The sequence below is a fragment of the Malaclemys terrapin genome, chromosome 10 (assembly GCF_027887155.1).
Source record: "Malaclemys terrapin pileata isolate rMalTer1 chromosome 10, rMalTer1.hap1, whole genome shotgun sequence".
Lineage (NCBI taxonomy): Eukaryota > Metazoa > Chordata > Testudines > Emydidae > Malaclemys > Malaclemys terrapin.
The window spans coordinates 54,280,437-54,303,856 of NC_071514.1; the positions used below are offsets into that span (position 1 = coordinate 54,280,437).

Below are 23,420 nucleotides of genomic sequence, written 5' to 3' on the forward strand. Positions count from 1 at the left end.
CCAGAAACTTTCAACAAGTCTGTCTCCTATTCCCATCTCAACCTCAGTCCAAGTATATACATTTTTAACATATAAGGCAGCACCTACTCCCTTTTTTCCTTATCTGTCCTTCCCAAGCAAGCCGTAGCCTTCTATACCAATATTCCAGTCATGCGTATTACCTATGATGCCAAGTATGTCATAGTTGTGTTTATTAAATAGCATTTCAAGTTCTTCCTGCTTATTCTCCATACTTCTTGCATTAGTGTACAGACATCTAAGATACTGATTTGATTTTTCCCCCCTCATGTTCTCTTCTCTCCCTTATCCCTGCTATAACAGCCCGTGCTTCCCCAGATTCTGACCCTTCTCTAAGTTCTCTGTTTTTGACTTACCTGTGGGCTTTTGTCATCTGCCCCTGTTGAATCTAGTTTAAAGCCCTCCTCGCTAGGTTAGCCAGTCTGTATCCTTCCCCTTCCTCGATAGGTGGACCTCACCTCTGCTTAGTAGTCCTTTCCAGAACAGCATCCCAGGGTCCAAGAAGCTGAAGCCCTCCTGGCAACACCATGCTCGCAGCCAGGCATTCATGGGCAGCAGATAGAGGCTAGCCCCTGGCTCTGTCCCTTTCATGCCCTCCCCTCCACCCCATGTCCAGTGGAGCTCTGGCTCAGCTGTAGCCTGAGCACACCCACCTCCCCAGCCTGCCCGGAGAAGTCCTGGGCTAGCTGGAGTTGCTGCAGCTGTGCCTCCCTTCCACAGAGTCAGACCCTAAGCTGCCCTGTGGGAAAATTCAGAAGCTCTTCTCTTCTCTCTTCTGGAAGAAGAACCTGAGTTTTTGATATGTCCCATGCAGGTTCCGGGGCAGCTGAGAAGGCAGTATGTGTTACTGATGAATCCAGGAAGCGAAGTATAGCATTTACCATCTCCTCAGCCACCCCGGAACCTACATGAGGTATAATAAAAAAACAAAAATTCCCCCTGCCAAACCTGCAACCAGGGTCCGGTAGCAGAGCCTCCCCTGGCCTATTTTATATCTGCTGCCCATGCACACATTAATCTCCAGGATACATCTGTCTTTGACTGGAGGGATCGAAGAGAACACCACCTGTGCCCCGCAACTCCTTCACCTGTACTCTCAGAGCCCTGTAGTCACTTCTGATCTTCTCAGGATCATACCTTGCAGTATCATTAGTGCCCACATGGATGAGTAGCATGGGGTAATAGTCAGATCCTCGATAGTCCCTCCACCATGTCTCAGATACAGGTCCCTGGCAGGCAGCATACCTCCTGGGATACCATGTCAGGCTGATAGATGGGTGCCTCCATCCTCTCAGAAGAGTCACCAACCACATGACACTGTTTCCTCCTGGAAGTGGTGGCTGTGATCCTCCCAGCCTTGAGAGTAAATGGCTTCTCCACCTTTGGGGGTGATTCCTCATTGCTTGTTGCCAGGGCAGCATAACAGTTCTTCATCACTGTGGTGAGTGGGTTGGGAGTATGGGTGAAGCACTGCCTGCTGCCAGAAGTAACCAGCAGCCAGTGTCCTCCCTGTGACAGAGCCATATCCTCCCCGCACAGTGGCATAGATTCTAGGACTGGAAGGGACCTTGAGAAGTCATCGAGTCCAGTCCCCTGCCTGCATGGCAGGACCAAATACTGTCTAGAAGACCATCCCTGATAGACATTTATCTAACCTACTCTTAAATATCTCCAGAGATGGAGATTCCACAACCTCCCTAGGCAATTTATTCCAGTGTTTAACCACCCTGACAGTTAGGAACTATTTCCTAATGTCCAGCCTAGACCTCCCTTGCTGCAGTTTAAGCCCATTGCTTCTTGCTCTATCCTTAGAGGCTAAGGTGAACAAGTTTTCTCCCTCCTCCTTATGACACCCTTTTATATACCTGAAAACTGGTATCATGTCCCCTCTCAGTCTTCTCTTTTCCAAACTAAACAAACCCAATTCTTTCAGCCTTCCTTCATAGGTCATGTTCTCAAGACCTTTAATCATTCTTGTTGCTCTTCTCTGGACACTCTCCAATTTCTCCACGCATTTCTTGAAATGCGGTGCCCAGAACTGGACACAATGCTCCAGGCGAGGCCTAACCAGAGCAGAGTAGAGCGGAAGAATGACTTCTCGTGTCTTGCTCACAACACACCTGTTAATACATCCCAGAATCATGTTTGCTCTTTTTGCAACAGCATCACACTGTTGACTCATATTTAGCTTGTGGTCCACTATAACCCCTAGACCCGTTTCTGCTGTACTCCTTCCTAGACAGTCTCTTCCCATTCTGTATGTGTGACACAGATTTTTTTTTCTCCTAAGTGGAGCACTTTGCATTTGTCTTTGTTAAACTTCATCCTGTTTAACTCAGACCATTTCTCCAATTTGTCCAGATCATTTTGAATTATGACCCTGTCCTCCAAAACAGTTGCAATCCCTCCCAGTTTGGTATCCTCTGCAAACTTAATAGGCGTACTTTCTATGCCAATATCTAAGTAGTTAATGAAGATATTGAACAGAGCCGGTCCCAAAACAGACCCCTGCGGAACCCCACTCGTTATACCTTTCCAGCAGGATTGGGAACCATTAATAACAACTCTGAGTACGGTTATCCAGCCAGTTATGCACCCACCTTATAGTAGCCCCATCTAAAGTGTATTTGCCTAGTTTATCGATAAGAATATCATGTGAGACCGTATCAAATGCCTCACCTAAAGTCTAGGTATACCACATCCACAGCTTCTCCCTTATCCACAAGACTCGTTATCCTATCGAAGAAAGCTATCAGGTTGGTTTGACATGATTTGTTCTTTACAAATCCATGCTGGCTGTTCCCTATCACCTTACCACCTTCCAAGTGTTTGCAGGTGATTTCCTTAATTACTTGCTCCATTATCTTCCCTGGCACAGATGTTAAACTAACTGGTCTGTAGTTTCCTGGGCTGTTTTTATTTCCCTTTTTATAGATGGGCACTATATTATGACTCCAGTGGACTTCGTTGCACCATTTCAGCTTTGACTTTTAGCACTGCCTTGTGTGCACTGAAGGCTCTAAGTGCTACTGTAACTTCAGATTTGTTTCTTAGAACAGGAACGTCCAAACTTTTATGTAAGAGGCCCATTAACATTTTGTCAGGACTCCTTATTTCAGACCTGGAGCTGACTGCAGCTGCCCTCATTATTATTATTATTATTATTATTATTTTATTTATTATTTTTAATCTGAAGGCCCAATCTGGATGGTATATCAAAGACATGGACAAGATTGGTGATGATGCATTAAAATGGCTTGAATGTTCCTCTACATGGAGTTGTGGTGGACTCCATTATTTATAATTTGTATTACCACAACATCTAAGAGCCCTAGTCATGGACAAGAACCCCATTGTGATACAGTGGCTCTCAACCTTTCCAGACTATTGTACCCCCTTTCAGAAGTCTGATTTGTCTTGTGTACCCCCAAGTTTCACCTCACTTTAAAAACTACTTGCTCACAAAATCAGACATAAAACTACAGAAGTGTCACAGCACATTTGCTGAAAAATTGCTTACTTTCTCATTTTACTATATAATTATAAAATGATAAAGTAAGCAAGTCCATTGGAATATAAATATTGTAATTACATTTCAGTGCATAGTATATAAAGCAGTGTAAAGTCATAGTCTGAATGAAATTTTAGTTTGTACTGACTTCACTAAAGCTTTTTATGTAGCCAGTTGTAAAACTAAGCAAATAACTAGATTAGTTGATGTACCTCCTGGAAGACCTCTGCATACCCCCAGGGTACATCTGGTTGAGAGCATTGCTGTACAGTCTCTGCCATATCCAGGGTCTTCCTCCTTGGGGTCATTTCTTCTCTAAAGCAAATCATTTAAATAAGAAAAAAAAGTATGGGCTTAAGTCATCAATAAGTGGACAGATCCCTTCTGTTGCCTTGACATCAGTACTAGATAGCACCTGCTTTAAGTTCTAAGCGCCTGGCTGAGGTCTGCAGGTGGCTGAAGCTAATTCTTGGAAAGACTGAGGTGAAGCTAATAGATAGAAGAAAATATTTTTGAAGAACTCTCCACTTCTATAACATCACCTTCTTTTGAGGGTGTTTACCCTCTGATTGTTAATCTACAGCTGACAAGAACTCCACCCACTTCTGTTGTGATCAACTTGATCACACCTCCAGGTCTGATATCCTACAGAAAATTGACAATTTCATACCTAAACACTGCAATCTTAAAAAAAAAAAAAAAATGAAGACTTGACACAGGATATAACAATAAGGTTTTTCAACGATGCAAGCAGCTAAGAGCATGAAAATCCTTGCTGTTTTCTGCATTTGCTTCCCGTTAACTTAGATTTGACTCAGCATTTTTCAGTTCTCATCTTAAGTCCTCCAGGAAATTGACCCATATCAGTACAGGGACCACTTACTGCTGCAAAATCAGGCACTCCCATGGTTGCCAAGTTGCTCTGGAACTGTCAATTTCAAGATCTGAACTCTTTTGTATATAGAAGGCTGAACTTTCTCATTGACCAACCTGTGAGGTTTGGGATGACTGAATGTCAGCATTTTCTGATCGAACTGCAAAACCCACTTCAACCAAGCCTTCCCATAATAACTCAACTCACACATCTGGTCCCAGTTGACTACAGGAAAGAATTACATATCTTTGTATACTCTAGTTTTTGTGAAACATTTGGATTCCATTGTGATGAGTGCCATGTAAGAATCGAGATTTGGGCAACTGTGGGCAATATGATAAAGTCCAAGGATAACATTTTTGCTCCCCCAGTCTTAAAATTCCTCACTTTCTATTAGAGCTGGTGTTTCCAGTCCTAGAGGACAGTGGAGTGCTTGGCTGACTCTGTTAATGTCTGCCGTGATATGGTTCCAAACAGTAAATTGTCCTTCAACACGCATGTCCTGAAACATCACTCATAGCTGTCCCTTCAGTTCTAAGCCTTTGTGTCTCAGTGAGAAGCAACAGCTGCTGGGCAGCTTATTTTATTTTTAATAGGACTGCAGCTTTTTAAATAATGGCTTGAACAAAGGACCAGGAATCAGCAGCTCCAGAGTTCCAATTCCTATGCTGAAATAAACTTCCTGTGTGCCCTTTGGCAAGTTCTAATCTCTCCTCTTATAAGATGAGGATAATTCTTGCTTCCGTCATAGGGGTGTTGAGAAGACAGATTAGTTGACTTTTGTAAAGTGCCATGTCACTGTAAATAGGAATGCCCAGAAAACACACTGCCTGCTTTCTTATTGCATAAATGACTCAAGTGATTTTATATTTTTATCTGTATCTGTAAACAGTTAGTTATAAAAATGTACTACTCAAGAAACAAAGCCGAGCAGAGGCAACTGGGCACTAGAAATGTATTTAATCTGCTAACCATGGTAATCCATTAACAAGATACAAATAGTGCATTGCTCTTTTCTACATGCCTTATTTCTGGAAATCACTCCGGGCCTAGCAACAGCAATCTTCTTACTGCAATGAAATTGGTTGGTACGACAAACATTGCTAGGCCTGATTTAAATTTCTAATATGCTAGTGCATCAATCATAATGAGGACTGCTTGAGCAGTGGTTAACTAATCCAGAGTAATTTGTGGCCTAGCAGTAACAGATATTTTCCTACAGTAAATGGCAAAAAATTGTTGCTGGGAATTTAGTTTCCTCAATGGGATTAACCTTCTGGTGTCTGGTCAAACCACAGGATGTACTTGGACAACCAAAATAAACCAATAATGATTGTGATTATTCTTCTTTTTTTTTTTTTTTTTTTTTAATGTTGCAGGATTTCTATCTTTCCCCTTTGTCAGCATTTCAGTATGCAATCACAATTCATAGATGTGTTCCTCTTTGCACAATCACTGCTGGTCAGAGTGACTGGTTGCTATACTAGAAATGTTGTCTTTGGAATATCCTTATTCTGAAATCAGTTGTAGGCATACATCTCTGAATGTATCCAGTTGGCCTGTTTTTGTTTAATGTTGGCCTTACTAAGTATCTAGTCCAACCAGATGATTAACAGTTTACTCCTCTACCATTTAGGAATTAAAGATCACCTCTTGTTTGTACTGAGACAAGGAAGTGTTCCTTCCCAGGATCTTGAAAAGAGGATGGGAAGGTCTACAAATATCTACCCTTAGCAATCCTAGGAAACCTTCCACCTGTTCCCAACAAAGGAGAGCAATAAAAGGTCAGGTCACTGCTTCATCAGGTCCAGTCTTCTATTTCTGGCTGTGGTTGTTTTATATTTTTATGGGAAGTGTCAGACCCCTGTGAAGTATCTGGCCAACTGCAACACTGTACATGTGGGCTTGGAGGAGACACAATCATGTGAGGAAAGAATTTCTAGCTGCCATACTGGAGTGACAATAACACCTTCCCATGATATCATGGAAAGCCTTGTCACATCCATTATTTTTATCCTATCTTTTTCAAAAGAGATGGTGGAACTGATCTTCTATGGCAAGTCCAGTAACTGTAATTTATATTGTCAAATAGGTAATCATGTACAGGTTTTCCATGGGTAACTGGACTCCCCAGGCCACTGCATGCTTGTTTTCCTAGCTTTTCTCAGAGAACTGGGGTAGCTTCATTTAGAATGTTGCAGCCTCACTACTTACCTGTATGTGCAAATTTTATCCTTTCACCTCTGTTTGTGGAGGAACCTACGTTGCTTTCCTATCTTCAACAAAATTGCTATCTTCTTGGTCCTTTGTGGTCTCTTCCCGTTTCAGTTTTGCCACATCTGGCCTGCTTTCCACTGTCAGAGGTTAGCTCTAATCTGGTGCGGCATCAGCTAAATGAGGAAGAATCTTGTTTTCTTTCAAACCAACACAAAACCTTCTGTGCTGCCTGCAGCCACCTCACCTTGTGCTGCAGCTGGTTATTTTGCACACTATTCAGGGTTGTGATAGTCAGCACTTGGAAGTAGTACATTGTTTGTTCCTCTGTGTGTGTCAGGAAGTGGTTTTGGTGCTTTTCTTCCAGAGTCAGTACTGAACCAATGCCCCTGTATTATACTCTGGGGGCACTGTGTTGCTGGAAATGCGCTCTTTTGGGTAAGATCTAAATCTAGGTACTGACTAGTAAAGAATTCTTTGACCCTTTTCACAAAGGTAATATGGCTATTAGTGCAGTGTTCTGTCTGAATTGCAACATTGGTAATTCTACCTTCCTAAATTTACCCTTCAGTTTCCTTTGGGTAGCATTCCCGATCATCCTACACTATTGTGGCTAGATGATTGCATGTTCCATCTCCGAGATGGCTGCAGTTAACGGGTAGATGAAAGATATCCTTGTGTTTACTGTAATTGTTAGTAAAGGACTTTTAAGGTCCTTCAGTATGGAAGTATTTATAGTATTCTAGAATCTATTATAATCAGAGTGCTGTTAACAGTACACAAGTGTGAAGAACTGGCATCAGCCACTTCTACCTCTAACTCCCTGTCCAAATTTAATTCTGCAAAGAGCTTTGAAAATGGCATTTCTCTGAGACCTCTTACTGTCCCCACCTCACTGTAATGCTTCCATTGTGAGATACATGAATAACACATTTGTCATAACTGCTATGTATTGAGACTTGTTACCAACATAGTTGAATTGTTTAATGCATTGTAACTGTCTGTTACTGGCCCCACTTGATATCTCTTGGGCACATCTGGCTTGATGGAAGCTTCCTGTTCTAAGAACAATGGAGGATTTAATTTGATGTAATATGTATCAAAAACATTAGAAAGCTGGCCAATCAAATAGTACAGTTGCGCAAGGCCTTGCCTCAACACTCATTGGTACTGCCCATGTGCTTTTTATGAACAGGACAGCAAAATTAACCCTAACTGTGCTTTGTTTATTGTGGTCACTGAATCACTGGGCAAAACTGACTAAGGAGAGTCTATAGAATCTTGTTACAATGCTTGTGACTGAAACACTGCAAAGTAAGGCCATTCTTAGCCCAGCAGCCTCATCTCTGACCTGAACAGAGCCTGTAACAAGGGCTGCCTCACTTCACTCCATAGCCAACTTGGCAGGGGACATTGCTATTGCACTCTGAAGAAAATACGGCTTAGTCCTGTCTGGCCAGTGGCATGTGGCTGAGACTTAGAGTTAGAAACACTTCCCTGAAGTACAATACCTTTTTTTTAAGGGGGTTAAGTGTGTGGAAACGCCCATTCTTTATTCTGTACGTTACCTAAAACTACTTTTGGTTAGAAGCTGCAATTTGGGGTTGGAAGTGCTACTATTTCATGCCTCTGTGCAGAAATATTCTATACTGGTTCCCATAGGAACTTGCTCACTGGTACAGGCCAAAGATCTGCCTAGGCAGGCATCCCAGTTGGGCATCCTGTCTCAGTGACCAATTCCAGATACTAGAAAGGAATGTGTAAAGTTCTCATAATGCACTTCTGCATCAGGGATTTTCTTTCCTGACTTCAGCTGTTGATTAGACTGTACCCAGAAGCATGTGGCTTGACAAGCCTGCCTGGTAGCTTTAGTCCTAGCTGGAGATGCAGATGTTCTTGTTTACAGGTGTCTAATCTTTCTCTAGTCGTGCTCTAATACTTGTTCCTGCTTAAAATCTTGTATTAAATAGCATTTTTTTGGGGGGTCAGAGTATTATACTCATTTAGTATTAATATGAACATCTATAGCACTATACAGAAATAACTGCACCAGACTGCTGAGTTTTTTTGCTCTGCTCATACCAGACAATATCTGGACAAACTTGGGGGTTGGATCTTGCAGTCTTAATCCCCTCACTACTTGACCAGCTTCTGAGCAGTTAATCTCAAACCTCTCTGGAATGAGGCATTATGGTAATATTGTCTTTAATAAGTTCCATAGAATGAATGGGATATGACACACAAATGCTCATGGTTCTTTGGGACTCAGTAAAGTAGGTCAGTTATTACCTTAACACAAAACAGAAATGATGGACAAGACAGTACAAATGTTGGGCACAAGCACTCTTAATCAATGGATCTTAAAGAGCTTTACAAGCCTCAAATCATGAATCAGGTATCGTTTGCTTTTTATGGATGGGGAAACTGAGATACAGTCCATAAATGACTCCCCAAGTCACATGGCATCAGAGATCGAGCCAGGAACAGAACTTTGTAGACCCAGACTCTAACAACTAAACCTAAGTATTTGTTTTAGTAACTTCACTGGGAATTCGTAGAGTAAACCTGACGAGTACTCAAATTGGAGTGAAGTTAGAGATGCCTGTAATTTTGGATGGATTATTCAGAAAGGGTTTACACTTATTGCAGATGTATACAGCTTTTGTCCTGGAAAAGGCTGTTTTCAGAAGCATAGAATTCTCAACTTCCTTTTTTCCACAGGATCTCTCTTGATTATCAAGCCCCTCTGTGTGAATGGTACGGAGGTGTACTATAATGTTGTAGTGCAGGGAAGCATTAGATGTGGTATATTTTTGACTTTAGTAAGACTTTTGATATCGTCTTGCATGATCTTCTCATAAACAAACTAGGGAAATACATCCTAGATGGAGCTACTATAAGATGGGTACATAACTTGTTGGAAAACCATTCCCAGAGAGTAGTTCTCAGTGGTTCACAGTCAAGCTGGAAGGGCATATCAAGTGGGGTCCAACAAGGTTCAGTACTGAGTTCGGTTCTGTTCAATATCCTCATCAGTTATTTAGATAATGGCATAGAGAGTACACGTACAAAGTTTTGCAGATAATACCAAAGCAGGAGGGTTTGCAAGTGCTTTGGAGAACAAACTTAAAATTAAAAATGATCTGGACAAACTGAATTTCATCCCGTTTACTTCAGATCATTTCTCCAGTGAGGACAAATGCAAAGTATTCAACTTAGGAAGGAACAATTAATTGCACACATACAAAATGGGAAATGACTGCGTAGGAAGGAGTACTGCAGAAAGGGATCTGGGGGTCATAGTGAATCACAAGCTAAATACGAGTCAACAATGTAACACTGATGCAAAAAAAGTGAACATCATTCTGGGATGTATTAGTAGGAGTGTCGTAAGCAAGACACGAGAAGTAATGCTTCTATTCTATTCTGTGCAGATAAGGCTTCAGCTGGAGTGTTGTATTCAGTTCTGGGTGCCACATTTCAGGAAAGACATGGACAAATTGGAGACAGTCCAGAAGAGAGCAACAGGAATAACTAAAGGTCTAGAAAACATGACTTGTGAGGGAAGATTGGGGAAAAAATGTTCGTTTAGTCTGGAGAAGAGAAGACCAAGGGGGAACATGATAGTATATAAAAGGTTGTTACAAGGAGGAGGGTGAAAAATTGTTCTCCTTAACCTCCTGAGGATAGGACAAGAAGCAATGGGCTTAAATTGCAGCAAGGGAGGTTTAGGTTGGACATTAGGGGAAAAACGTCCTAACCATCAGGGTAGTTAAGCACTGGAACAGATTGTATAGGGAGGCTGTGGAATCTCTGTCACTGGAGGTTTTTAAGAACAAATTAGACACCTGTCAGGAATGGACTAGTTATTACTTAGTCCTGTCTTGAGTGCTGGTTACTGGACTAGATGACCTATTGAGGACCCTTCCAGTTCTGATTCTATGTTTACAGCCATGAGTGGCTGCCTGAGAATCCGGCTACCACCCACAGGGAAATCGGGAGGATAGGCATTTATTCTAGATCTTGGCCTGGTCTTTTGGGGAATATCATTACTAAGGGCTGATCAACAATGGGAACTTATAGCGGCAGAGCTATGCCTCTCAGGGGTCTGAAAAATCCACACACCTGAGCAACGTAGTTAAGCTGACCTAAACCCCTGTGTAGACAGCGCTAAATTGATGGAAGAATTCTTCCATCAACCTAGCTGTTGCCTTGGGGGGGGGGGGGGGGGGGATTATATACACCATCGGTGTAGGTAGTGACCACATTGCAGCACTTCAGCTGTGCTGCTGTAGCATTTTCAGTGGAGTACACGAAGTAATGAGTGGAAGAGTTTCACTCTCTCCAGCTCATCAGGAGCTGCAGGCTGGCAGCTAAGTGACTGTTACCTTTGCTTATCTAGGAGGCATATCTCTTTAAGACAGGCAGAGCTGTCCTGAGAGCCTACTAATACTGTGACTCTAGGGAAGTGGTTCTCAAACTGCGGATCGCAACCCAGTACTGGGTCGCAGAATGTAAGGCACTGGGCCGCAGCGCCAACCAGGCCATTAAAAGTCCCGGCAGTGGTGCTGCCTAGCTAAGGCAGGCTAGTTCCTACCTGTTCGGACACCGTGCTGTGCCCCGGAAGCAGCCAGCAGCAGGTTCGGCTCCTAGGTGGGGTGGTCACGGAGCTCCATGCACTACCCCCGTCCCGAGCACTGGCTCTGCATTCCCATTGGCTGATTACCTGCCAATAGGAGCTGGGAGGGGGCTGTGCCTGTGGGGCAAGAGCTGCATGGAGCTGCTTGTATGCCTCCACCTAGGAGCCAGACCTGCTGCTGGTCACTTCTGGGGTGCAGCATGGTCCATGGTGCCAGGACAGGCAGCCTGCCTTAGCACCCCCACTGCGCCACTGACCGGGAGCCGTCCAAGGTAAGCCCATGCCCCAATTCCCTGCCCCAGCCTTGAGCCCTGCCAAATCCAGAGCCGCTTACTGCACCACAAACCCCTCCTCCCTGGCTCCATCCCAGAGCTGGCACCCTCAGCCCAGAGCCCCCCCACGTCCCAAATCCCTCATCCCCTAGCTCTGCTGGGTCATCGTGAGCATCAACAATTTTCTCCAACTGGGTCACCAGAAAAAAAAGTTTGAAAACCACTGCTCTAGGGAATGGGAATCTAGTCTGTTCCATTCACTCAGCAGCCAGAGTCTAGAACTGATGGTAGGAAGGTAAATATGCCACGTTAGTATGACTCCTTATTTTCAAGTTCCCATGCCCCATGAATGAATTCAAGCCTTGGAGAGGGGTGGCCTCCTTCCTAGGCTGTGCTGGCCTGGGACTTTGACAACCACTATGGAGGTATTTCAGTTTTTTAAAATTATCAGTTTAACCTTTGGAAGCTTAGTGTTTTGAGAGGGGTTTTCTCCAGCACATGGCTCTACATCATATGCAGGTCTACAGGAACTGGTGCCCTTTTTAAAGGATAAATTACATGAAAATGGAGCTAGAAGAACCCTGTTGTAATCAGTTACATGAAAATGTAAAATGAAAGTGCTTTTTTGGGACTTATCAATCTTTCAAGGTCTGTTTGCCTCTACAACACGATCTCCTGCACATGCTATATGCTTCATAACTAACAGTGCTATGCTATACCATTTTTTATTTCTCCGGTACACAAGCTATGGGAAAGTGCCTGTGTTAAAGAAAATCTGATACGTGTATGGAGAGGAGACTATAAAGTTTCGTAGCAGCAAGTACTTGAAAGCAACTAAACCGTATTGTGAATTTGCCAAGGAAAATGCTGGTCTTAGAAAATCTGTGAGAGGAGTCCAAAGGCCACTCTGGGTCTATTTTGTAAACAAATAATCCCACCAAGAGTCAGTGTTGTATAAAACCCGGTTGCTAAGAACCTTTATCAAACCATGTTACTGTGGCTTATCTCATGCAGTTCCTCTTGCCTGTCTTTTTTTTTTTCAACCTATTCTTGTTCAGTTTGCTTCCCTTTACATTAAAGATTTTGCTTGGTTTTTTTTTTTGTTTTGGTTTTTAATCTCTGTATAGTTGAGTGAGTGGAAGTGGTGTCAGAGCAGTTCTCTGAACACTGCCCCTGCCTTTGTGAAGAGTACTGTGCAATCTCTTCCCTACCAGATGTGCTGCATTGCAGGGGGAAAGGCTTTACTCCCCTGCTGAAATGGCTTAACTGGTGTAACTTGCTGCAGTGCCAGAGATGCTCTGCTTCCATATCAGTAGCGGTTCTAGATCTGTATATGGAGGTGACATACTATTTCTCCAAAAGTTTGGTTTATTTTCTGGGGAACATAAGACTGAACTCTTTGAACGATTGGGCTTTGATGCAAATTTCTGACTTTAAAATCTGAATTTTGAAATATTGGCGCAGGGACTAGAGCAAGTTAAACTGTTAAATCAAATGCTGTCTGAGATCTCAGCTGTAAGGAAGCACTATGCAAACAAGGTTGATCTGCTGCTGTCTCTATGCATGTGTCTAGAGCAGGAGACCTTTTATTTCCATCCCCATTTTGGCCAGACTTCCTTGTGTGAGCTTGGGCAAATCACTTAACCTCTCTGCCTCAGTTCCTCCTTGTAAAGTGAGATTAATTAACGCCTCAGAGGGGCTGTCATAACTATAAAGGGAAGGGCAACAGCCCTCCTGTGTACAATACTATAAAATCCCCCCTGGCCAGAGACTCCAAAATCCTTTTACCTGTAAAGGGTTAAGAAGCTCAGGTAACCTGGCTGACACCTGACCCAAAGGACCAATAAGGGGACAAGATACTTTCAAATCTTGGTGGGGGGAAGGCTTTTGTTTGGGCTCTTTGTTTTGGTGGTGGTTCGCTCTTGGGACTGAGAGGGACCAGACATCAATCCATGCTCTCGAAATCTTTCTGAACAAGTCTCTCATATTTCAGACTTGTAAGTAAACATCCAGGCAAGGTGTGTTAGTTTTATCTTTGTTTTCTCAACTTGTAAATGTACCTTTTACTAGGGTGTTTACTCTGTTTGCTGTAACTTTGAACCTAAGGCTAAAGAGGGTTCCTCTGGGCTCTTTAAGTTTGATTACCCTGTAAAGTTAGTTTCCATCCTGATTTTTACAGAGATGATTTTTACTTTTTTCTTTAATTAAAAGCCTTCTTTTTAAGAACCTGATTGATTTCCCCTGTTTTTTAGATCCAAGGGGGTTGGATCTTGATCCACCAGGAGTTGGTGGGGGGAAGGGGGGATGGTTAATTTCTCCTTGTTTTAAGATCCAAGGGGTTTGGATCTGTATTCACCAGGGAATTGGTGAAGAGTCTCTCAAGGCTACCCAGGGAAGGGAATCACCACATTGGGAGTGGTGGCAGCGGACCAGATCCAGGCTGGTAGTTAAGCTTAGAAGTTTTCATGCAGGCCCCCACATCTGTACCCTAAAGTTCAGAGGGGGAAGGAGCCTTGACAGGGGCGTTAAGCAAAATTAAATATCTGTGTAGCACTTGTAAACAGTATGTGTTCTACTTATCAGGTAGCTGTTAGAGCATGCATGTTTGCTGTTGGAACTGAGGAGGGACTAAAAGAAAGGGAATGAGGAAAATAAGGACATAATTGCAGAGACAAAGCTCAGAAAGCTTTGTAACTCTGGCAGGCTTACCATGTCCAACAGAAAACCTGTGACGTAGGCTGGCTTTCCAGGAGGAGTGAAGATTGGGGGCACTGGCTGGCTTGTGGGGGGATTGATAATAGAGAAACAAGGCTGTGACCTCTAAATCAGAAATTTGAATCTGGCTCAGTTTGACATTGACAAAATTACCATACGAAGAGTGTTGGCAGTGAAATGAGATGCTGGGTCTTAGTCCAGTTCCCATTAGGCAAGTGTCTTCAGCATAATAGCTATCGCAATTTGGAGCAGTTGGTATTCTTAGTAGAGGCCAAAGATTGCATGAATTATAATTGTGGTCACTGTAGGTATGTCTACACTGTGATTAGATACCTGCAACTGGCATGTGCCAGCTGACTTGGGCTCCCAGGGCTTGGGTAGACCAGGTGTCAGCAACCTTTCAGAAGTGGTGTGCCAAGTCTTCATTTATTCACTGATATTTAAGGTTTCGCATGCCAGTAATACATTTTACATTTACAGGGGCTGGTGGACGGAACCCCAGACTGGCAGCAGGCTGAGCGGGCTGGTGGCCAGGACCCCGGCTGGCAGGGGCTGGCGGACGGAAACCCAGACTGGCAGCGGGCTGAGCAGCTCAGCTCGCTGCCGGCCTGGGGTTCCGGCTGCTGGCCCTGCTCAGCCCACTGCCAGCCTGGATAGACGGAACCCCGGGCTGAGCGGGGCCAGCATCAGGGACGCCGGCAGCAGGGATCCTGGCTGGCAGGGGCCAGCGGACAGAACCCCAGACCAGTAGCAGAGTGCTACTGAAAATCCGCTTGCGTGCCGCCTTTGGCACATGTGCCATAGGTTGCCGACCCCTGGGCTAGTCCCTCCCATCTCACAGGGTCCTGGAGCCCAAATATCTGTACTGCAGTTAACAGCCCCTTAGTGCAAGCCCGAGTCAGGTGGCACAGGCCAGCCATGGGTTTTTAATTGCAGTGTAGACATACCCTGTGAGTGGTGGTGCCTTCAGGTTTAGGCAAGACACATTGTGCAGGGCTGGCTTATCTGGCTATTGCTTGTGCTGTACGTGTTGTGTATTGCTTAAGGCTTCAGTCTTCAGGACATTCCAGCTGGAACCTCTTGCTTGGAAAACTTTGTTTCTAAAAAGTTAGAGAAAGTAGTGGGGGAGGTAGGGCAGTTACTGGAAGGCTGAAGGAGAGGGTTAGGAAACCAGAGGTCATTAACTGGAAGGGCAGTTATCAATTTATAATTGATCCATCCTTTTTGTGTGTTTGTGCTTCAGACTGGAAGCTGGGGTCAGAGCTGCCAATTCTGGCTTCACATTAACTAGCGTGGCCTGCTCTGCACAGTCTTATCTCATTTACTGTTTTCCCAGCCTCAGAACATAGACATGTAGGATTAAAACAAGCTTTCTTAAGGTGAGCAGTGACCTACATATCAGGCTCATAGTGAGGTGATTGGGAGACACAGTATAAGAGGATGAAATGTGTTTGGTCAGACAGTGTTTAGCACAGATGCTTTCTAAATAATAAGCAGTGGCTTGGTCTGTGCCCAGCTGCCTTCTGGCATTATCTGTCAGCTCTGCCATCTTCTACTCTTAACTTAGTGGTGATTAGTGTCTATCAGCTAATTGGTTTATTTCCCATTTTACAGATTGGGGGGTGGGGAAACAGGCCCAGTGGTTTACCCAAGGTGTCAGTGAGTCAAAGCTGGTAATAAAAGCCAGATGTTTGGCTCTTAGTCCTTAATATTGCATCTGTTGCACGGCATACTACTTTATCTCAAGCTTTTTCAAATAGTCCTTTTTTTAAGCCTATTGAATAATTGGGATATATTATTTGGGAGAGTCCATGCTGAACAGAATAATTTTAAGGGGAACCAAATAAAAATGCTTCAGCTGCATAGGAGTTTTGCTTTCTCATGCTCTTTGGACAGGTATGGAGGCTGTCCCAGAAAGCCAGGCTAGTGAACTCTGCCTCTGCCTTTGTGAAAAGAACTGTGCAATTTGGAGGCCTGTTTTGCTAGCATTGTTTTGCGGTCCCATGACCCATTTCTCTTCCCTTCCAGATGTGCTACGTTGCAGAGGGAGAGGCTTTGTTAATTCCCTGCCAAGCTGCCTGCCTTTGTGGCTTAGCTGCTGTAACTTACTGCAGTGCTAGTAGGAAAGAGGAGAGGCTGCATGTTGCTGATTGCAGCTCAAATCCCAGAAACTAAAGCTGAAAAAGATCTAGGAAGGAGGGTTGTTTCCCTTCCTTCTCGGGTCAATCACTCTGCTCTGAATCTTACCTTTCTGCAGATGGCCTAGGGATTTTTTGTTGTTGTTGTTGAAGTCCTGGTGGAAAAGTGTTTTGCTCAGAAGTATCATCATGCAGGCTGGTGAAATACAGGTCTTCTAGTCTGCTCAGCTGATCCACCAAACCCTGAGTGGGAAGCCTAACTTGGATTGCTTGCTGAGTCACGGGTGTCTTTCTTGCACAACGTTATGGTTTATTAGTATGCGAGCTGCTTTGTTATGCACTATATGTAACTCTGAGCTGAGGCTGTCAGTGCCTTTGCTTAGAGTTGCCAGAGGGTACACAAGGTTCTGTGTTTTCTAAGGCAGTGTTGGACCATAAACAGGTAAGCTTGTATTATGCTGTATATCCTTGAGTCCACTGAGGGAGAATGTCAAGAGCACAGCTCTGTTGACTGACCATGCATGTGTTTGAGTGAGTTAAGGCTTTTGCAGCTTTGCAGCATTTGGTGCTTTCCTTCACCCCCACTCCTCATTCAGGAATCTTCTGCTTTATTAAAGTCAAGCTTTTGCTCTTCAGTCACTTAGTGTTGCTGAAATAACTGAATGATGAACTCTGGCTGTTTCCAAACAGGACTAGAAAAGTGAAGAGAACTTTAGGAAGATCAGGTCTCTGGAGAGATGCCGTCTGATGTAACGGAAGCCTCTGAGGGGGTAGATGAGGCAGAGAATGTCCACTATGAGGAAACAGAAGAGGATGAAAACGTCAGGTGAGTCCTGTCGGGGCCTCCTGGCTAGTGAGTGGGGCTTTGTTACCTGGAACAACTTGTCTTCTAGAAGGGTATCCCTGCATGTGGGTCCCAGGCAGGAATGTGGTGCTTGCTGTCCCCTCTCTTTCTCTCTTCCTCCCCCCACCCCACTTTCAGTAATGTGGGAACACTTTAATATTCATTCCACCCCCATTCAGGAGAGAAGGATATCTGTAAATGGCTGAAGTGAAGGGCTAGTGATGAGGCTCTATTGGGATGTGACTAGATAATCCAGCTCATCTCCCTGGGGCCAGCACATTTATTTCCTTACAGTAAACTTTCTAGTGTGTTATCCCATCCAGTTTCAAATGACAAGAATTAATAGGGTTTCTTCCACTTACTGTAAGATTCTTCCACAGCCTAGTATCCGAGGGGTAACCGTGTTAGTCTGAATCTGTAAAAAGCAACAGAGGGTCCTGTGGCACCTTTAAGACTAACAGAAGTATTGGGAGCATAAGCTTTCGTGGGTAAGAACCTCACTTCTTCAGATGCAATTGGGTCTAATTGCTCTTTGCCAAGAAATAATTCCTTCTAGTTTGATTGAGATTTTCCTTTTCTTGTTTGTTTTGGAGTGCAATAATCTATCCCTCCTGAATAATGGGCAGTTCAAAAGTCTTGTCTTGTGCATTCCTGGGGTGAAGCAGCTGCAAAGCTGAACCCTTTCATTAAGGAACAAAGAGTCCCGTGGCACCTTATAGACTAACAGATGTATTGGAGCATAAGCTTTTGTGGGTGAATACCCACTTGGTCAGACGCATGTAATGGAATTTCCAGATTCTTGCCTGCATATTTATACCTGTCTCTGGTCAGACGCATGTAATGGAATTTCCAGATTCTTGCCTGCATATTTATACCTGTCTCTGGAAATTTCCAGAGACAGGTATAAATATGCAGGCAAGAATCTGGAAATTCCATTACATGCGTCTGACCAGAGACAGGTATAAATATGCAGGCAAGAATCTGGAAATTCCATTACATGCGTCTGACCAAGTGGGTATTCACCCACAAAAGCTTATGCTCCAATACATCTGTTAGTCTATAAGGTGCCACGGGACTCTTAGTCTGGATCTGTAAAAAGCAACAAACACGGCTACCCCTCTGATACTTTCATTAAGGATCCACCAGGAGATGCTGTGACTTGATAAAGTGCATCTATTCACTTTACTAAAAATCAAAAACCCTCTAGTGAGATGAAAATGCAGCACACGTCTATAACCAGGAGTATATTAACTTTTTGTTATGCACCAACAGTGTTTTCAGTAGGTACAATACCCACAGTCCCTGCTCCAGAGAGCTTAGTCTAAAAGATATAGATAAAATCAGATGCACTAGGAGACCCAGAAAGAGCCTTTCAGTCTCTCCCTTATTGAAGGTTGGGGTGGAGAGTGCATTTGAGTAATATTTGTGGGGCTACGTGGAGGAAATGGACCTTAAACTGGGATTTGAATGAGAGGCTTGGGACATGGCATGGGACACTGGGATCGGGAGGCCGGTCCGTGCATTGGAAGCATGGAAGATCTAAAAGGAAGTGAATGTGGTGGTGAGGCTGGAATCATTGCTGGACTGAAGGGTGGGAGTGTGTTTTTTTTTTTTTTTTTTTTTTTTAAACTGCTCTATAGGAGATATTAGAGTGGATCAAAACTGACTTTAAAAATCAAATTGTTTACTTAATTTAAATTTAGTTTTCATTTGAAAAGTAAACCCATTTAACATTGGCAACCAATGTTAAGGCTTAGACTATAGTCTTTCATTTATTTGATTTTAATAAATACAAAAACAATATTCAAGCAGTACATGTTTGCTGCTGAGCTTTTAAAGAAAGTCAAGTTACAGAACTGGTGGAAGTCACTGGCTAAGCACCTGGAACTAGGTTTCTGCAGTGTGGTTGCAGCCATATTGGTCCCAGGATATTAGAGACACAAGATGGATGAGGCAATAACTTTTATTGGACCAGTGTCTGTTGGTGAAAGAGACAAGCTGTCAAGCTGACACAGAGCTCTGTTTACTTTCCTCAACAGAAGTTGGTCTAATAAAAGATACTGCCTCACCCACCTTGTCTCTCTAAATGAGCTTTTGATGTCAGTAGGCTATTCTACAGATGCAAAGAATATTTTCTTAATTTCAGTTTATCCAACTAATTCATTCATTTTCATAAAGCCTTTGACAAGGCCCCTCACCAAAGCTCTTTAGCAAAGTAAGCTGTCGTGGGATAAGAGGGAAGGTCCTCTCATGGAATGGTAACTGGTTAAAAGATAGGAAACGAAGGGTAGGAATAAATGTTCCGTTTTCAGAATGGAGAGCGGTAAATAGTGGTGCCCACCAGGAGTCTGTACCGGGACCAGTCCTATTCAACATATTCATAAATGATCTGGGAAAAGTGAGGTGGCAAAATTTGCAGATGATACAAAACTACTCAAGATTGTGAAGAGCTACAAAAGGATCTCTCAAAACTGGGTGACTGGGCAACAAAATGGCAGATGACATTCAATGTTGATAAATGCAAAGTAATGCACATTAGCAAACATAATCCCAACTCTACATATAAAATGATGGGGTCTAAATTAGCTGTTACAACTCAAAAAAGAGATTTTTGGAGTCGTGGATAGTTCTCTGAAAACATCCACTCAGTGTGCAGCGGCAATTAAAGCAAACAGAATGTTGGGAATCATTAAGACAGGGATAAAAAATAAAACAGAAAATATATTGCCTCTGTATAAATCAATGGTATGCCCACATCTTGAATACTGTGTGCAAATGTGGTCGCCCCGTCTCAAAAAGATATATTGGAATTGGAAGAGGTACAGAAAAGGGCAACAAAAATGATTAGGACATTGGAGCAGCTAATATGAGGAAAGATTAATAAGTCTGGGAGTTTTCACTTTGGAAAAGGGATGACTATGGGGGGGATATTCTAGAAGTTTATAAAATCATGACTGGTGTGAAGAAAGTAAATAAGGAAGTGTTATTTACTCCTTCTCATAACATAACAATTAGGGGTCACCAAATGAAATTAATAGGCAGCAGGTTTAAAACAAACAAAGGGAAGTTCTCTTCCTCCTCCCCCCCGCCCCATACAATGCACAGTCAACCTGTGGAACTCCTTGCCAGAGGATGTTGTGAAGGCCAAGACTATAACAGGGTACAAAAAATAACTAGATAAATTCATGGAGGATAGGTCCATCAATGGGCAGGGATGGTGTCCCTAGCCTCTGTTTGCCAAAATCTGGGAATGGGTGACAGGGGATGGATCACTTGATTACCTGTTCTGTTAATTCCTTCTGAAGCATCTAGCATTGGCCGCTGTCGGAAGACAGGAACTAGAGCTATTTGTCGTAGTAAATTATTAAAATCTGCCATTTTGAGGCACTAGTACCAGAAACAAAAATGTCCTGTGTCATTGGGAAGGAGGAGTTCCTGTTTCCTACCTGTGATGGGTCACAAGCTGAGCGATCTTCGAGTTGGTACTAGTTTAGTCCTGAACTAGTGCCCTGTCCTGCATCATAGGCTAACTGTGACAATTCCACAACTGGGAGTATGGAAAGCATTGAGGGCAGGTTGTTTTTTAACTGAAGCCGCTCAGAGGTTTGGAATGTTAATCATGAGTGAGATTAGATTAATGGGCAGAGTGCAGTTGAGGCTGTCAAAGGTGCACCGCTAATATAGTGATCACAGGGAGATCACCACCCATGTTTTGAAGGCTGGGTTGCTATTCTGAGATTACATTAGAAGCTCAGTTACGAACACCTCAGGAATGGAAATTGTTTGCGACTCTGAACAAAACATTGTGGTTCTTTCAAAAGTTTACAACTGAACATTGACAGCTTTGAGACTTTACTATGCAGAAGAAAAATGCTGCTTTTAACCATCTTAATTTAAATGAAACCAGTTCAGAAACAGTTTCCTTACCTGGTCAAATCTTTTTTTTAGTGGCTTACATTAACACAGTACTGTACTGTATTTGCTTTCCCCCCCCCCAACCTCTGCTGCTGCCTGATTGCCTACTTCTGGTTCCAAACAAGGTGTGTGTTTGACCGGTCAGTTTGTAACTCTGGGGTTCTACTATACTCTAAGAATTCACAGTAGGGGAATTTGTGCCAAAAAGTCAGTTTTAATGACTCCGTATTTGGGTGTCTGAATGTGGTGAATGGACCATACCTGTTAGCCTCTCTAAAATGAATGAGACTCCTGCTAGTATTGCTGCCTGTCACAGACTCAAGGCACAACCAGACTGTGCTGGAGATGTGGATTCACACTACCCTAGCTCAGTAGTATATTCAACATCTCTTATGAGCTGCTGTCTCCTTTGTGCTTGACCTTATTCTCTTAGCATTGTCAGTAGGATTTCTATTGCATCTGGGGTAATCGCTGATGATGATGACTTTGTGGAACAGTCCTGGGTTTGATGAGACTACCTGTTTCAGAGGCTAACATACTGGGACTGGATGTTAAAAGCAAACCAAAATCAACAGGACGAGTGTAATGTCATCACGCTGTGGTGATTGTTCAGCATGTTTTGTATGGTGGTGTTTGTACTTCCATGCTGACAGTCTGATGTGATGGTACAGTCCTATTCCCAGAGACAGCATTTTAAGAGACCATGCTAGTGGTGTCCAAAACCTCACTTAGGCTTGGTCTACACTACCCCCCCCAATTCGAACTAAGGTACGCAACTTCAGCTACGTGAATAACGTAGCTGAAGTCGAAGTACCTTAGTTCGAACTTACCTTGGTCCACACGCGGCAGGCAGGCTCCCCCGTCGACTCCGCGGTACTCCTCTCGCCGAGCTGGAGTACCGCAGTCGACGGCGAGCACTTCCGGGTTCGACTTATCGCGTCCAGACTAGACGCGATAAGTCGAACCCAGAACTTCGATTTCCAGCCGTCGAACTACCTGGTAAGTGTAGCCAAGGCCTTATAGTGGGACCTTACAGCACAGGTTTATTTAGTATATTTCATGTAAACTGTATCCCTAAAGCTTAAGGGGTGTGCACAAGAATAAAAATTTGGCTGATTTTTTTTGGAGGGGCACTTCCTGTGTCCCCCATGGCCAGAGGAGTTGCTGGCTCTCCTCCCATCCCCTCTTCTCTCTCATCCTCCCCACCCCCACATTTTGAGCCAGAGAATAATTCTGTCTTGAGTTGGATGTCAATTAGCACTAATTGACAAAAAGACACAGATGGCATCTTCCTGGAGCTTGCCATCAGCAAATAGGAATTCACCGTTTCTACCCAGCCTAATGCAGGACTGGCCTGAAGCACAGATAGCTGCCTTGGTCCAATGTATGGGCCTGGCCCTGGCCTTGTGTAGTTTAAAAGTTGCTCTTAAGACCTACAGAATCTTCCTGGGATCCTTTGGGCATGTTCTCCATCTCATGCCCTATGTGAATTTCTGTTCTTCACAGTCCCACTGACCTCTCGGAGATGCTCAAGGAGGGGACCAAAGAGTCTCATGATCGTGCAGAGAACACTCAGTTTGTCAAAGACTTCCTGAAAGGACGAATCAAGAAGGAGCTCTTTAAGGTTTGCACTTTCTAGCTCTGTTTCCTTAACAGCATGTGAGATGAGATATTGAGCTTTGGAGTTGGAAGTTGTATCCCAAATTGGAGACATGACATGTTGTTACAATCAGGGAAAGAATGGCCCAGTGGTTAGGGCACTAACTGGAGACTTGGGTTCAATTCCCTGCTCTGTCAGAAACTTCCTGGGTGACCTTGGGCAATTTGCTTAGCCTCTCTCCCTCAATTCCCAGTCTCTAAAATGGGGATAATACTTCCCTGCATCAGACTGTGAAGCCCTTTGAAATCTACTGATGCCAAGGGCTACATAAGAGCCAGGTAATATTATTAAATCCCAATCAAAAAAATGTATTTTTATGTTCTGGGTGTGGATTTTTACTTGTCATGGGCAAACTAAATCAAACTAAACTGCTGGAAACCTGACTTGCCTAGTAGTGACACTGTGTGTAACATGTCAGGAAATCCAGCATGGTGTCTCACTCCCAGAGTTAGCAGTACCTTGTAGTGCTACAGAATTGGCGTAGTTAGCAATTTGGGTTGGGAGTCAGCTTAATGTTGCTCAGCAGCACCTTCTGTTGGCTGGTCTGGAAAACAATTAATGGAGAGCTAAAGCAGCGTTTCTAAAACAGCGGGTCCCAACAGACTAGGGTGACCAGACAG

The 23,420-nt window shown here is 43.6% G+C and overlaps 1 protein-coding gene across 4 annotated transcripts in view; it reads left to right on the forward strand.

Annotated features, from left to right (window-relative positions):
- Window positions 1–23,420, forward strand: part of HMOX2 (heme oxygenase 2) — a 34,117-nt gene that overhangs the window by 3,914 nt on the left and 6,783 nt on the right. Inside the window, exons 1-3 of one of the 4 annotated variants that reach the window (XM_054041892.1) lie at window positions 833–931; window positions 17,072–17,207; window positions 22,647–22,764. In XM_054041892.1, coding sequence (XP_053897867.1) covers window positions 17,119–17,207; window positions 22,647–22,764 — 207 coding nt within the window. In that variant the 5' untranslated portion in view covers window positions 833–931; window positions 17,072–17,118. Of the gene's footprint in view, window positions 1–832; window positions 932–6,039; window positions 6,188–16,736; window positions 16,824–17,071; window positions 17,208–22,646; window positions 22,765–23,420 lie in introns of those variants that run through there. The other 3 variants (XM_054041890.1, XM_054041891.1, XM_054041889.1) reach the window with 3 other exon arrangements.